Source organism: Spermophilus citellus (assembly GCF_964194105.1).
Source record: "Spermophilus citellus genome assembly, chromosome: 16".
NCBI lineage: Eukaryota > Metazoa > Chordata > Mammalia > Rodentia > Sciuridae > Spermophilus > Spermophilus citellus.
Genome location: NC_138196.1, coordinates 52,979,962 through 52,996,097, shown reverse-complemented (window position 1 = coordinate 52,996,097; position 16,136 = coordinate 52,979,962). Strand labels below are relative to the sequence as shown.

Below are 16,136 nucleotides of genomic sequence, written 5' to 3'. Positions count from 1 at the left end.
TTGGGACAGGGTTTCACTAAGTTGCTTAGGGCCTTGCTAAGTTGCTGAGGCTGGTCTTGATCTTGTAATCCTCCTGTCTCAGCCTACTAAGTCACTGGGATTGTGGGCCTGCATATTTGTCTTTTTTTAAAATATATTTTTTAAATTTTTTAGTTGTAGTTGGACACAAGGCCTTTATTTATTTTATTTTTATATGGTGCTGAGGATCGAACCCAGAGTCTCCCATGTGCTAGGTGAATGCTCTACCGCTGAGCCACAATCTCAGCCCACCTAATTGTCTTTTTGTGACTTTTTTTAATATTTATTTTTTAGGTGTAGATGGACACACCACAATGCCTTTATTTTTATGTGGTGCTGAGGATGGAACCGGGTCCCACCTGTGCTAGGGGAGCGTTCTACCGCTGAGCCACAATCCCAACCCTTTTTTTTTTTTTTTAAAGAGAGAGTGAGAGAGAGGGGGGAGAGAGAGAGAGAGAGAGAGAGAGAGAGAGAGAGAGAGAGAGAATTTTTTTTTTAATATTTATTTTTTAGTTCTCCGCGGACACAACATCTTTGTTGGTATGTGGTGCTGAGGATGGAACCCGGGCCGCACGCATGCCAGATGAGCGTGCTACCGCTTGAGCCACATCCCCAGCCCCCCAGCCCTTTTTTGTGACTTTTTTTCACTTAGCATAATGTCCTCAGGGTTCATCTGTGTTGTAGCATGTGTCAGAATCTCCTTCCTTTTGAAGGCCGAATGATATTCCATTGAATATGTATACTGCATTTTATTTATCCATTGATAAATACTTGGATTGCTTCCACATTTTAGCTGTTGTGAAGAATGCAGTTATGAACATTGGTGTATAAATAAATATCTCTTTGACACCTTGCTTTCAGTTTTTTTTCACTGTTGTTTTCTGTGTTGTTGTTGATAGTTGCCATCCTAATGGGTGTGAGGTGGTACTTTATTATAGCTTTAATCTGCATTTCTCTAATTATAAGTGATGTGAGCATTTTTCATGTGCTTTTTGGCCATTTGTGTATCTTCTTTGCAGAAATATCTTCTCAAGTTCTTTGCCATTTTGGAATTGGGTTATTGCATATTTGTTGCTGTGTTAAATTTTAGGCCTCCTTTATATATTCCAGATATCCATCCTTTATTATATTTATGATTGGCAAATATTTTCTTCCATTCTGTGTCTTGCCTTTTTTTCTCTGTTTCCAATGTCTTTTGATGCATACAATTTCAAAATTTTCATTAAGTCCAGTTCATCTGGTTTTTCAAGTCATACTCTTACACATTTAATTTTTAAAAGGCAGTTGATGTATCTGGGAAGGCTTCAACCCAAATCTTCCCCTGTGCTTCATAGGCATTCCTTAGTCACCCCCAGGTATTGCTAGCCCCTGGAGCAATAACTATGAATAAAATAAGAACAAAGAGCAGCAATCACTAGAGCAAACTCTTAGTGTCATGGAGTTTACATTTTATTATCCCTTAAATTCCTTCAACTGTTACAAACTTCATAAAGTTTTAAGTGAAGAGAATTTCAAAGTTAAAATTCTTACCCCTTTCAATCGAACATTACAACTCTATAGTCAATAACACAAATGAATTAGAATCACAAAGCAAATCTCTCATTAGTGTTGCTAATATGTTTGTTATACAAATACCATAATCACAGATTGTCCTTAAGCCTGATTCAAGAATATTATTCTATAAAATCAATTTGTATTATCATTTCTTTATTTAATGCTAAACTTTTCTATTACTGAATACTGGGGTTGCAAAACTGAACGTGCTTGATGGACAGTTAATGTCCCACATACATGATTGGCTCAGGTAGAGGGAGAGAGATGAAACTGGGGCTAAGGATGTGGGGGCTACAAATGATCAAAGTGAATCTTTTCCACATCACAGATGGACACAATGAGTTTTAATAGTGGCTACACATGTCCAGATAGGGCTCATTTCACAATATACTACTTGCCAGATGAAAACCTTCTATTCATAACCATTCAAAATATCTGATTCGATGAATAAATTACTTAACTGCCCTTCCTCTCCTACTTTACCCTCTGATGTGATTTAACAAACACAGCATATGACTGTCAAATTCTCCTGTGTCAGGTTGTTTGGCCCTGGCCACTGGATGATACGGCTGTCCTACTAGATCTGCCTTCAAAAGTGACTCAATGAAGCTGTAGCCCTCCTCCCCAAATATCCATCAACCCACCCCCAGTTTTTTAGATGAAGAAGTTAATATTTTTTCAATTTCAAGTCAAATGTGATTCAAATTTACTTTCTGGAAAATTCCTAGCTGATTCCTCCCTTCAAACAAACCCCCTTCTCTAAGCCCTTTCTATATAGAAATTCTAAAAGTATTGCTGTTTCTTTGCTTTAAACCCTTCAGTGGTTCACATTACACCAGGAATAGAGTACAAATCTCTAATATGGCCTGCAAGTCCTTGCATGATCTGGCTCTCCCCTCCCCCATGACTTCATCACACACCTCTCTTTCACTCCAATTCCAGCCACACTGGCCTTCTTTCATTTCTTTCAACAGAAGCTGACTCTTTCCTACCTCAGGGCCTTTGCATGGGCTGTTCCCATGTTTTCAAACATCATTTCCCAAACTCTTTGCTTAGGTAGCTCCTTATGCTGTAGGTATCATCAGCTCAACCATAATTTCCCATAGAGGTCATTTTTTTTTTCTTCACAGAACTTATTGTATCTCTCAGCACCCATCACGGTGCTAGCTAGCATATACAAGAGTCAAGAATTATTTGCTCAATGAATGAATATCACAGTTGCCAAAGGTATCACCATTAGCCTTAAATCAAACTATTATAGTCATTCATGTAACCATTTTTGATTCATGGGAGGTACTTAGTGTTGAATAGAGATCTCTAAAGGTCAGTATCTTCTGCATTCATTAATACAGTTATTTTTATTTTCCTTTTGGTTCTTTACACATTTAGCCTATAGCTTCTAAAGCTGTAGTCTTTAGGCTCTTAGCAGTTCTTTTACATTAAAGGAGACTTTTAGCAAAATTCTAACTTAAAAAAATGTCACTAAGCATCAGCTGATTGGTTTAAAGTTGGTAATAAATACTGATTAGTGTAAATATAAGATCCATAAGAGACTTAGTGGTCATTTATTTACCCCTGGTATCCCAAGGGAGAGATCATACTGGCCGCAGATTACAGAGGGCAGCCTTGGCATACTGAACGATGGACGCTCTAGTTCTAGATTCTGCAATGCCTCTGACTGGTTTTCCAAGAATCTTGTTTCTCTCCCAAAGAATTCAACCCTTGGAATAGCACCAGATTGTGCTAGAACTTCCTGAACATTAACCATTTAAAATCCCCTGGCGTTTCGCTATCAGCCTAAAGAGCATATCCCCAGATTTAATATCCCTGTCCCCCCTGTCTTTGCATCTTGGCACCTGTGACTGTGACACAACAGCCTAAAAAAGATTTTGAACGTTGCGTTGTCACAGGTGAAAAAGAATGCTCAAACGTGAAATAAAATACAATGTTAAAAGGGAAAATATTTATTTTTGTTGCCTACAGCTCGAAAGCATTTTTTTTTTTTGAAAGCCAAATAGGGGCGGTCTGGAAAAAATGGCAGTAGGCGGATCGTGGTTGGGGTTCGCTGCAATGTGGCCAGGCTTCTTTAACTCGGCGTGACCTCGGCGTCCCGGGCCCAGCGCCCCGGCCCGGGAGGCGCATCGCCCCCTCCTCCCCTCTCGCGCCGCGCGCATTGTTGTCCTCTAGCGATTGGTTGTTGGACCAGAAACAGCTGTGCAGAGCCGTGGGTGTGCAGGGGCTGTGGACCTGAGTGCAGCCCCGGCGGCTGGCAGTGACTTACGCCGGGGATCCTGGGGGAGAGAGCAGCAGCCGAGGCCACTTGCACTGCGTTTCCAGGCGGCATCCGACCGGGCCTGCGCGTCTGCCGCGGTCGGAGGAGCTCGCGCTGGCGCCCCCTCCCTCTGGCTCTGGCTCACTTCGGGGTTGGCGCAGGTGGGCAAGGCAGGGCACCGCAGCTCTCCGGTTCCCACGAAGCCTCGCTTTCTCGGCCAGGGGGAGGGACCATCCTAAAAATATGTAAACATCCCAGCGCTGTCTTAGGCTGGGGCGCCAGCCAAGGTCCCAGCGCCGCCTCGGGGTGTTTTACATGAAAATGAGAAGCCTGTCAGGATCGGCGGCGCTACACTCGGGGCAGCTCGGTGATTAGCAGGAGACCGGGCGGCTGTCCTGCTTCCTGCCCTTCCACACCCGTTCTGCGTGCCCGCTTCTGAGCCGCGGTGCCAACGCGCGGGGTCGATCGGCGGGCTCGGCATCCTTGGCAGCCATGGCTCCCGTCGCCGCCTGGGCCAGTAAGTAGGAGCATGCATGTGGAGGGGGGCACATGCGTGTCGCCGCCGCACACACCCACCCACCCACTCACCCACCCACTCACCCACACCCACACGCGCGCACACCACCCGGAGCCTCGGAAGGAGGAAGATTGACGAGGCGCCGCAGTCGCCGGGACAACTGGGCTCTTCCTGGATTCCGCAGGAGCCCGCCTGCCTCGCCGCAGCTGCTGTCTGCAGAGCCTGCCGCGATCCCTGTGCTCACGCGCCCCCCCTTCGAACCACGGGAATGAGGACTGCCTCCCAGGGACTGCAGGGGAGGCCGAGCCAGCCGACTCCGGGGACTGCGGGCCGCACGGCTGATAGGCCCGGGGGGACACGACTTGGACACTGTCATCCCCACGCCTCGCGCTGAGCCGCCGGGCGCGGTGGGGCTGCGGCCGCCCCTCCGGCTTCCCGGGAGCCGGATCCCGGGTCAGCCTCGGAGGCCTGGGCTTCCTCATTTGTTTGGGTCTTTTGTGCCGTGGCTCACAGTTGGCTAAGCACTCCTGCGCTGAATCGGGCCATTGTCTGCGCTCCCATTGCTTTCACGCTGCAAGTCTCGGCGCCCCCACCCCGCCCGCCCCCTCCCCGCCTCCTCCTGGCCAGGGAGCCTCCTAACGTGCCTTTCCCCCCAGGAATCTGGAAGCTATAAGCCGGGCCGATTGCAAATGAAGTGTAATGCATTGTGGGACGTGTGTAAAATCGGAGCCTTCGCCGTGGGGGTGTGGGGGGGCGTGGGGAGGGCCGGACCCGCCGCTGGCGGTGTAGACGCCGACGAGGAGGGGCTGGGAAAATGTGCGCAGAGTCCGCCCGGGTCGTGCCCGCCTTAGACGGATGAAGCAGCGCGCTGCGCCCCGGCGCTGAGGCCCCGAGGATCGGGGCAGCAGGTCGCCCTCCCCACCATGAAGAAGACCCGGAGCACAACCTTGCGGCGAGCCTGGCCTAGCTCGGATTTCTCGGACCGGGCCTCGGACCGCATGAGGTCCCGCAGCGAGAAGGACTACCGCCTGCACAAGCGCTTCCCCGCGGCCTTCGCGCCCCAGGCTTCGCGGGGCTACCTGACATCAGGTTGGTAACCGCGTTTCTGCCCCGGGCCGGGTTCGCGGGGCGTGCTCGGGTGCGCGGCCGCCGGGGTCCTTGGAGCAGAGGACCGGCGGTGATGGATGCGATAAGTTATGGGGAAAGCAGGGAAAAATTAGCTCACATCCACCATTTTGTACCTCCGCAAGATCCACAGCAGGCCCTCTCAATATGGGGTTTGGGAGCTATTAGTTAGGTAAAATCCGGGAGGGGGGACGAGCCGGGCGTTTTGGCTGCAGGGAGATAAATGACTGCAAGCTCCAGCGCTGCAGCCTCCTTGAGCTTTGTGAAAGAGCCTGCGTCCAGTGTTGCCCGCAGGACCAGGCTGGCTTGCTCCTGCATTGTGGTCAGTTACCTCAGTGGGTATTTAAACGGCCCCTTTTCTTAAAGGGAACAGGTTCGATGCGCCGTTCTGGATGGTTCGAGTCGGGGGAGATCCCTGCATACATACATCCCAGGCTTCTCCGAATTGCACGCAGGGAACTATGTTGGAGTTCATTGAATGCATTCTGTGGGGTAATGGTGTATATGCGGATTGAATACTCACATGATTCTGCGTGGATTTAACATATGTTGCTTTGAATTAGGTTGCATGGAAAGAATGGAGGCAGTATCGTGTATTTGCATGTCAGACAGAAAGGACAAACAAAACGGTAAATGGAAGTGAAGGCTTCAAAATAGGTTTCATCTTAAAATGCCATGCGTTAAAAGCCTTTCTGAATGAGCTGGTTCTTTGGAAATAAGGCGGAATGGCTTTGGTTCCTGATTTGGGAACCCAAGGAAAATATACTTGAAATGCTGAAGGAGGAAAATCCTGGAAATCTTTCTTTGCTCTCTCCTTACTTGTTGTTAACCACTTATATGTAAGGATGTGTAATATACCATTTTTATGTATTTTTTTTTCATGCTGAAAAGAATCAATTTGCTTCTAAACACAGTGCAATGGAAAAATCAGAATTTTATTTTAAACCACATACTATACCATTCTAAGCTCTGTCTTAAGTGGGAAGATTGTTTTAAGCTTGTGGTTGATACTTATAGCCAAGCTTTCCTATCTTTCTCTTAAAACAGCAAGTCCTTTTAAACTGGGATCAGCATCTCATGCTTTAAAAATGTCTTGTGACCACATTTCCATGCATATAAAACCTAAATAAAATAACTATCTTGTTTATTGCAAAATCAGGCTACATAAGGATGTTGTAGTATTTTGGCAGTAAGGCTCCCTTGATTTTCTCTTTCATGAAAAGCCAAATTTGTAAAGGAAGTGACAACTACAGTTTATGCTTCTGTAATTTGAAAGTCACTGTTGTGGTTGCTGTATTCTTCAGACTTGTGACAGAAAAAATTGAAATATACCTAGATCCAAATCTAACCTCAAAACACAAATGTACATAAGCCCAAATCTGCACTGAGTGTTCAGATAATCCTGGCTTTCATATTCTTAGGGTTTGAATGTCTTCATTCCACATTTAGCAGGCCCCTCTTTTCTGTCTCCCTAAGGAAAGATTTAATTGTGAAGGTATAGGAGGGCAGGTGGCCATAATTTCTTCAACAAACCTACAAGACTCCAATAATCTCAAGCTCATTCCCATGGAGACTATTTTTTGTCTATTTCGGCCTTGCTTCATTATTATCATCACATTTATAGTCTTTGCAGAAGAACTTCTCTACTATTGCCAATGCTACAAGACGTTTTTGAGGAATGAGGCTGTTAATTTTATAGGATTTCATTTCTTGGCCTGCAGAAGGTAAGATGGTCTTATGGTGATAGGGAAAGGTAACTTGTTTCAGGTTGGTGGTGTTTTACCCAGATTGTGTTCAATTACAGACCACAAGAAGAGCTGTGTCATTCATTCAGCATTTTGTGGAGTGCCTCCTCAAGGCAGAGTGTCTTCCTGATTCTCATGGGTTACAGAGTTGGTTGGGTAAGATGCAGTTTCTGCCCAGGGAGGGAGAGCTGTTATTTATTCTTTTATTTTAAGTGTTAACTAATGCATGGAATAAAAAGCAGGTATTGGTGCTAATGGGAAGGAACAGTAACTATTAAGACAAACACCTACAGTGAGCATTGAGAGTCGGTAAAGTCAACTTTTTTGGGGGGGGTAAATTGAGGGAGGGAGCATCTTATCTCTTTCTTTTCCAAATATGGCTCCTTCATCATGAGAGTGCTGACACAAACAGATGCTATATTGAAACTCTTTGAGATCATTTGTAAGAAGTTCTCTTCCCTTTAGGGAATGTAAAGGAAATCCACTTGTATGAGGCAGTTGCTCTGGGTACAAACAGAGCTTTTGCCACATAGAATAGAATAGAAAAGGAAGCAGCTTAGATACACATGGAGCTCTTCACATTTCGTTTTTTCTATTTGTCCAGTCATTTGCTTTAATTACTACTCATATTATCAAACTTCATTTTTAGTAAAAAGAGTTTTTGGTGTGAGTAAATTACTTGAGTTCAGAGGACAAGATAGCCTCCTCAGAGATGTACTAAGTCACTTAAAATAGCTTTGGCTAAAAAAAAATATTTTTCGAACTCCCCCAGCAAATATTCTTGAAAAACAAGGGATTTTTTTTTTTTTTTAACTTTGGGAAATGAGGGATCCTAGAAATACTTAGAAATAAATGTTACTGGTGGTCCTTTTGGTCTAGCATACTTATTGAGCACACAGTGGGTGCTTCAAGCAGAATTGTAGGCTTCTGTGATGGCTTTCTAACGAGGCAGCACCATTTCTAACTAGTAATAAGTAATTACCAGTGTAGAACGTGATTTATGGCAGTGGACTTGACATTTAGCCTTGGCCTTTGGTATCTCTTCAAGATAACTACATTTCAGAGGTTAGTTTAGGCACACATAAAACTAGCCTAGGTTTTGCAAAAGGACAGTTTTGGAAGATTCTGAAACTTTCAATCTTGAACACCATGCCTTCTATGACTGTTTTAATCTCTCCATCCATGCTGCCCAGTCTAAAGTAATCCTAAGAATTCACAAGCCTCCTAGCAACCAGGAAGTTCACAGGCCAGGAGATGGGTTCATTGTTCCTTTGCATATTAATTTCCCATTGGTAGTTTCTGAGCAGAAGGGGGAAAATCATGCCTTTTGTTCAAATCAAGAGACGAATAATAAAATGCCCTGGGCATTATCTGAAGAAGAAAGGGTGTTGAATAAAAATGGATGTGGGATCATGCTTTTGCATTTTCTAAAACTGGAACTTGTGATATTGACTAGAGATAGAAAACTCCCCACAAAAAGGGCAATCTGTATATCGCTAAATACTTCATATATGCAGACATGCTCATGAACTGCTAAGGAATAATGTTGAAGGCCCCAAACCTGTTGTGGATGAAGCCAGCAGAACCTCCTGTGTGACAACTGTGTGAACTATGACCTCTTCATCCAAATGATGCTAACTTAGAATTTCCTTCACTTTCTCCTTTAGCAGCCCTGGGGATGAGTGCTTCTTCATATTCCATATATAGTACCACCAAAGTTTAGGGGGCATTCTTATTAATCGAGATTGCAAAGTAATTTTTTTTTTTTACTTGACAGGTTCTACATATTCATAAAAGGTTATTTGCTAGTGAATGAGAAAGCAGAGTCATGGCATATTTTGATTTGATACTTGTCATTTTAAACAGCATCTTTAAGGAATGAGGTGAACTTTTTTTTTTAAATACTATGGCTTTTAAGGATTTGAAAAGAAATAAGACAAAAGCACCAAATTGCTATATTAAGAAAATTTAGATGAGTTTTGTTTGCCAATTTAACCGAATATAATCAGTGGGGAGGAGTAGCCAGCGCACCACTTGATTAGTTTACTAGTGTCCATTTTACAGAAACTAATTCTGGGGCACATTTGACTGTGTGTTCCAGTTCCTTATGCTCTGTTATTTTAAGAGACGTGAGAGTTTTTTGGGAGCGGAGGATGGACGCTGGAGGTTCTAATCTGGGCCTGCCAGGAACCAGCTGTGTCCCCTGCGAGTAATATGACCTCCCTCCATCTGTAATGAGGCCTCTGGTTCCACGCTTCCATTACAGAACTGGGCTCCGCAGTGGCTCTGTAATGAGCAAGTGCAAGACTTCTAAACATTAGCACATAAATTGTTAGAAAAACCCTTTGCCCTTTTCTACTTATTGGAGTCATGTGCTTTTATATGTGGGAACAGTGCTCACGTTGCAATGAAATCCTGTTTCCTGTCATCTTCAAACCTTACCTTAAACGATCGCATCTCGGGGCTCGCCCTGGTGACCAGTACGATGGGGAGAGGATGACAGATGAAGACCTGGCAGGTTATAACCATACTCAAGTTTTAATAAACAGCATCCTGTCGCCTCCTTCCCCATTCTTTGCAGAGGTCCCTTTTCAGCGGAGCTGTTTCAACTGTGTTTTAATTTGAAACTACCTATGTTGACTCCTTTCGTTAGGCATGTGGAAGTGAGGAATATTGCACTTGGTGGTGAATGACTTTATTCTTTATTTCCCAAGAGAACATGAATGTGCTTACCAAAGGTCACCTCTCTTGGTATTTCAATATCTTGTACACTCTTGTGAAGGTTTTTATTTGAAAAAAAAGGAATATGAGTATATTGTGTAAAAATCTTAGAATATTTACACCTCCAGAGCAATCCAGGCCTTTAGTTCCTTGCACCCCAGAGATGATGGACAGTCCAGACAATAGTATGTTTTGGGGTCAAGATTGCTTATGTTGAATTCATGTGTAACCAGAAAGAAAAATCTGTTTAAAATCCTTGCTAGTGGCATAGTGCACTAACTTTTCAGTTTAGGACAAGCTTTTGTAGATTAGTCATAGAGATGGTGTGGTATAAGGAATCAAGCAAAGGCTCTTGTAGTTTGAGAATATGAATACAGTCAACTCTAAATTAACTTTAGCAATAGTAACAGAAATGAAATGACATGGGTAATTTTTAAAGTAGGTAATAAACTTTTCCTCAAGTAATAAATCCCTAGACTATTTTTATTTGACATTGGAATGTGCATCCAGTTGGCCAGAAAATCATGTTGATTTCTACCACTTAAGTTTTTCCAAAATAGGTCTCTTCCTCTTCATCCTTGCTGTTTAAATCTTCTTCTATTCTGTTATAACATCTTCCCAGCTGACCTCTTCCCCAGTCTAATCCATCCTCCATGCATCCCAGAGGAATTTTTGTTTTGATTTTATTATTTTTTATCTCTCCTAAAGTAAAATTGATGTGTGTAATGAGTGTCTAGGGCCGGGAGACCTGCTAGGAGGTATTGGGGAGGCCACTGTGGTGATCACAACTCAGAAGTTGAGGGACCCTCAGAGAAAGAATCATGTTCTCCAACACTACTGGGCATTAGCATGCCACTCTGAAGATTTTTTTTTAAAAAATCATGCCCATATGCTTTGTTTTTACAATATCTCTGATGGATGTGAAGTCACAGAGTATGAAGTCTTCATGGTAAGATTTACACCACCATTCCTACATCTTCCTCTGTTCCTTCTCCCATCACCCTGTATGCGCCCCAGGCTCTGGGAGCTCTTTATCCTCAGCTATACTTGCTGCCATTATGTATCTTTGTTACTTTATGTGCCCCTTCTTAGAATGTACTCCCCCCCGCACCCTGTCTAGGTCTGGTGGAATCCTATTGAACCTTCCAGAACCAGCACGGCCCCTGCGGTCTCTTTCAGTCTTTTTCCAGATCCTTTCTGAAGTGACTCTCTCATGACATTTGTTTGATACTGGGTGTTATAGCAACACAGTCATGTGTTGTACCAGCAGTACCTGTGCACCTCCTGTACAGGACAGTGAGCTCCCAACAGTGTATCTGTTTTATTCATATCTCTGTTTTTTGCCAGCAACCACAGGGCTTGGCACTGATCAGGACCCAGTAAATGTTTATTGAATGAATGATTAAAACATGAGTTCTCTTGAAAAGTTGGATGAAGAGATGTCTTGAATTCTTACTATGAGTTCTTTTTTTTTTTTTTTAATAAATATACACCCTACTCTCAGATCTGACCCTTGAAGAATCTCCTACTGTGACTGGTAGGACCAGCTGTCCATCAGTGGGATATTGGAAAGCAGTAAATGATAGGATATAATCAAGAGTCAGGTGGGGTGGTTGATAGGGTTGGTGTTGGCCGCATGGAGTCCTGAAGGAGTGGGTAGGATTTGGAGAGATGGAGAAGGAGAAAGTTTAGGGGAAAATTGAAGTGTGAATGAAGGCATGAAAAGGAGAATGGATGTGTGACATTTGTCATCCTGTAACTTTGGGATATAACTAGAAATGATGTGTAGGTTTCAAATCTCAGGTGGGATCTTGAAATTTGGGTGGGTTCAAGAGTTTACAGGGCAAGTAATAGATTTGTGACTTTGGGAGGGAAACCAGGAAAGAACATTTTCAGAAACGATGTCTGGCAGCGGCTTGCAGGATACAGGGATGTTATGAGCCTGGAGGTGTTTTGGGGGCCTTGTGGTAGATCACAAAGGAAGATGACGTGGGATCATCATAGAGCCATGCTTCTCAACACTGCAGGTGCACGGCACCTTGGAGATTTTTTTTTTTAAACCATGTCCACATACCACCTTGTCTTAGTCTGTTTTGAGCTGCTATAACAAAATACCTGAGTAACTTGTAAAGAGGTTTATTTGGGTCATGAGTCTGTTGACTAGAAGGTGCGAATGGCATGGTGCCAGCCTCCTGGCAAGGTTCCCCTCACCCATGGCTTCATTACAACATGTCCAAAGGGAACTGGCTGTGCACAGAAGAGACAGATCACGTGGGGTTGCCTCACTTTATAACCCACTCTCAAGAGAGCTAATCCAGTCACATGAGACCTAACACACTCCTACTGGATAGGAATTAATCCCTTCCCAAGGGCAGTGACCTCATGATCTAATCATCTCTTAAAGCTCCATCACCTTGTGGAACTGTTACAGTGGGGGCCAAGCTTCTAGCACCTGGCCTTTGAGGAGCAAACTACATCCAAATCATAACACATCTGTACTGTTGCTTACTTAATATTTCACTTTCAACTTGACCCACTCTTTGTTTAAATGAATTAAAAAGAAAATTCCCTTTCTGTGAAATTACGGGTTTCACTTGCTAATTATATATATTTTTTCCTAATCTCTAGTAAAATGAATATATCACTCGTTCAGTTAAAAAATATTTAACTAGGTACAACCTAAAATGAGCTCATGTACCTGATTGGAACTGCAGAGTAGAACACCTGTGTAGGCCAAGGAAGTAGAGATGGGAGGGAAGAGGAGAGAGAGAGAGAGGGAGGACCTGGGAGAACAAAGGAGCTGGCTGTTCTTTGTACTTGACTGGATTTAAGAGGTGAAAGAAAATAAAAGGGGAACCAGACCTTTTTTTTGAAAGAATTCAATAAATGACCAGGAAGCTGGGAAAGGTGGAGCAGATGAACAGTTCTGTTCTGGACTAACAAATGAGCTAAGCAGAGGGATCTTGCAGGCCCACGGTGAATAGTAAAACTTATGGGGACAGGTTGGAGGTCATGCATGCAGCAGTGTCAGTTGAGAACACAAGGAGCGTTTAGCTTTTTGTACTTTATGTTCAGCTTCTCAGAGGCGAACAGATGACTTAGGTTATTTATATTTTCAGCAGATGGAGGGTCAGTTGGATTCCATTGACTCTGAGTTCTTCTTGGGTTTTAAAAAAAACCTGGAAAATCGAGGTTCGGATTGCTTGGAGATGGCTCTCCTGTTTGTAGGAGCAAAGGGTGGTTTAATTTTTGGATTTGTTGTATTAGTGTTTGCTTTGATTCAGAAGCTATTTTTTTTTTTGTTGTTGTTGTTGTTGGTAAAGGACTATGATTCTGGTATCTATAGTCAGATTTGGAAAGAGGTAGACTGTTGCAAGTAGCTCACAAGAGATGAGGACAGCTATGTAAATACCGTGTATTTCAAACATCTGTCATATTCAGGGGAAAAATTATGGCTTAGGTAACTCATACAGTTAAAATCTCCATTTATCTTTCTACTTTAATCCATGATGGCTCCTCCAGGCCAAGTTTTCTCTTTTTTGAAGATAAAAGAGATATTTGGCAGATGCCTGTGGGCACTTGGGGTAGCAGGTCGAATGCCTGGCCTTATCCTTCTGATGGCCATAGTTTCAGAGGGAGGAACCATCTCGCTTTGCAGTTCATAGCCCCACCTCACCCCTACTGCAAATTCCTGTCTAAGACAGCCAATAGACTCTTCATTGCTTTTAGCACATCCGCCTTTTGCTTTGAAACAATTTCATTATTAGATAAAATGAAGGCCCCAGTAGCAATTGAGGTGCATTATTGGTTATCTTTTTTTTTTTTTTTTGGTACCTATTATCTGAACCTCTCTCTTATGTCTGTGTAGTTCCCCGTTCTTATGTATTGAATATGTCCTCCCAAAAGATGCAGTCACATTCTAGTCCCGGGTACCTGTGAATATGGCCTTATTTGGAAATAAAATATTTGCAGATGTGACCATGTTAAGATGTGGTTTTACTGGAGCAGAGTGGGCCCTACATCCAATATAATTACGGATTTCTCTTTATGACTAGGAGATAGAGACACCCACCATGTGACGATAGGACACACCTCTGAGAGAATGTATACATCTGCCATCATTTTTCTGTTTGACCTTCCTAGACTGGAAACTCTTTGAGGGACATGGCTAATATCTCCCTTGGCTTGTATTCCCAGTGTCTAGAAAGTGCCAGGGGTACAGTTTGTACACTGGAGGAGTATAACCATATAGATATGGTCTTGGAACCTTCTGGTAGTTACAGTGGGAATCTCTGTGTTCCATTTCTTTTTTAACTTTCAGCCTAGATGGCACCCTGGGGTTGAGGATAAGAGACCTGTGGGGTAGTTGTCACTGTGTCAGCCATCATGCTGAACTCTCGCGGGCTAATGGAGCACACAGGTAAATTAGGGCAGTTTCTCTGTCCACTGGGTTATACAAATATAGGCTTCTCTAAAATTTTAAAAAAAAACATTCCGGACTGTATCTTTGGAATAGTCATAGAACAATGTAACTTTTTTTGAATCCACCAAACATCTAAGATAAAACATTCTTTTAGATTAGATACTAGTTCTTTTAACTATTGATGGAGCTTCCTGTTAGCCGAGTGAAACTCACTGGAATTTTCTTTTTGATTGGGTTTCAAATAATTGAAAGAAGTATTTGGACATGTTTATTCCACATTTACTGACTGGCTGTTTGTCATGTAGACAACAGACATATGCTGATAAACTTCTAAAAAGTCTGTTTAGTCAGAGAGTTAACAAGACAGAGAACAGTGAAGATGGTCATAATGTCAGATGGATTTTTCTATATTCTTAATAGTGGCTTCTGTTTTAAGTCTACAAAATGCCTTTACGTATAGCTGTAGAGCATCATGATTTGGGGCTTTTTAATTTTATTTATTTAAAAAAAAATTTATGATGGTGTCTTAGCAGCCACTTGCTGGCCGTGTAATCTTGGCAGCGTCTGTGATCAGTCTATTCTACTTCCTTATATGTAAGAAGAAGCTTGTGTGGATTATATGAGCAAATGCATGCAGAATGACTAGCACAGTGCACGACACAGTGAAAACTCAATCCATCTTTGCTATTTTGTTATTATTCTTTTGGAACTTAACTATGCAAGAGTGGTCAAGCCTAAATGTTTTGCACCTGAGGATGCAGAAGGACGGAGCCAACTTAACCAGGGTCAGATAGAGTTCAAGGCACCTTTGAGTCAGATTCTTAGCTTCATGCTTAATACTCATTCAACCACAAATCACATATTCCATTTCTTATTGATTTTGGTGTGTGATCTTCTAGGAAAACCCACAGAATTATTTGTTTATCTAAGTGAGCTCACTTGTCCTTGAATTTCCAACTTTGGAAAAATGGTAAAGAATCATAGTGTACTCAATATTCCTGTGAAATATAAATCGAAGAGAATTTGGCTTCGTTTAGAGTCAGGGAAATTGTACCCTATCTCATCAGACCCAGTTTAATCTGAGGTACTTATTTTGACTTTTCAGTGGAAAGTAAAGGAAAAAAAAATGCCTCTTGGGAGCAGGGGGTGTATATGTGTGTGTACACGTGTGTGCGTGTGCAGTAAAAATGAATCATACAGAGACACAACCTGAGAAAGGGAAGCTGAGGTGCTTCGTTCAAGGCCAGTTTGGAAAGGAAAACCCCTTGAACTCTTCTCAAAGCCAAGTGCATTTTTCTTTCTTTGGTGAGTTTTTAAAAGTAATATTGGTCCCAGAGGAACCTCAGAGTTGTATAGGAAATAAAGAGAGGTGCTACGGTCTGGGTCCACCTTTCACAGGTGTTAATATTGCAGCTGCTTTCCTGGGAGCAGATGGTTTGGCAGCCAGACTTGGGGCTCTGGGATGACAGCCTGAGCTGGGGGAGGAGAGAGGGGGAGCCCTCCTCTGCAGCCTTCAAAGCTGCCACCTCATGGGAACTCAGCTGAGCCAGGATCTGGGGGCTCAGAGCCACGTCTGTGTGCTGTGTCCACCCCAGTTTCCATTTACCGAGTCATTTCAACATGTTGCCCCCCCCCCCCCCCCAGTTTCCCCTTAATTCAGATCCAGGAGAAAATACCTAAAGACAAACCTGAAAGGTACGAAGTGATTTGCTTTCTATGGTTACGGCCAACAAAGGAGACTTCCGAAGCCATCTCCACTTG

The 16,136-nt window shown here is 43.3% G+C and overlaps 2 protein-coding genes across 10 annotated transcripts in view; one reads left to right on the top strand and one right to left on the bottom strand.

The window, feature by feature from the left end:
• STOX2 (storkhead box 2) overlaps nt 1–16,136 on the top strand; it is a 227,520-nt gene that overhangs the window by 111,533 nt on the left and 99,851 nt on the right. Inside the window, exon 1 of one of the 9 annotated variants that reach the window (XM_081268912.1) lies at nt 5,217–5,450. The exons of the other annotated variants lie outside the window; for them this stretch is intronic. Coding sequence (XP_081125038.1) covers nt 5,285–5,450 — 166 coding nt within the window. The 5' untranslated portion in view covers nt 5,217–5,284. Of the gene's footprint in view, nt 1–5,216; nt 5,451–16,136 lie in introns of those variants that run through there. 9 annotated transcript variants of the gene reach the window in all.
• On the bottom strand, nt 3,635–5,031 carry LOC308634810 (uncharacterized protein). The gene is made up of 2 exons (XM_081268920.1): nt 4,445–5,031; nt 3,635–4,353 (listed from the first exon to the last, which is right to left on the bottom strand). Exons 1-2 carry the CDS (start codon nt 4,735–4,737, stop codon nt 4,110–4,112), a joined length of 537 nt encoding a protein of 178 aa, XP_081125046.1. The 5' UTR covers nt 4,738–5,031; the 3' UTR covers nt 3,635–4,109.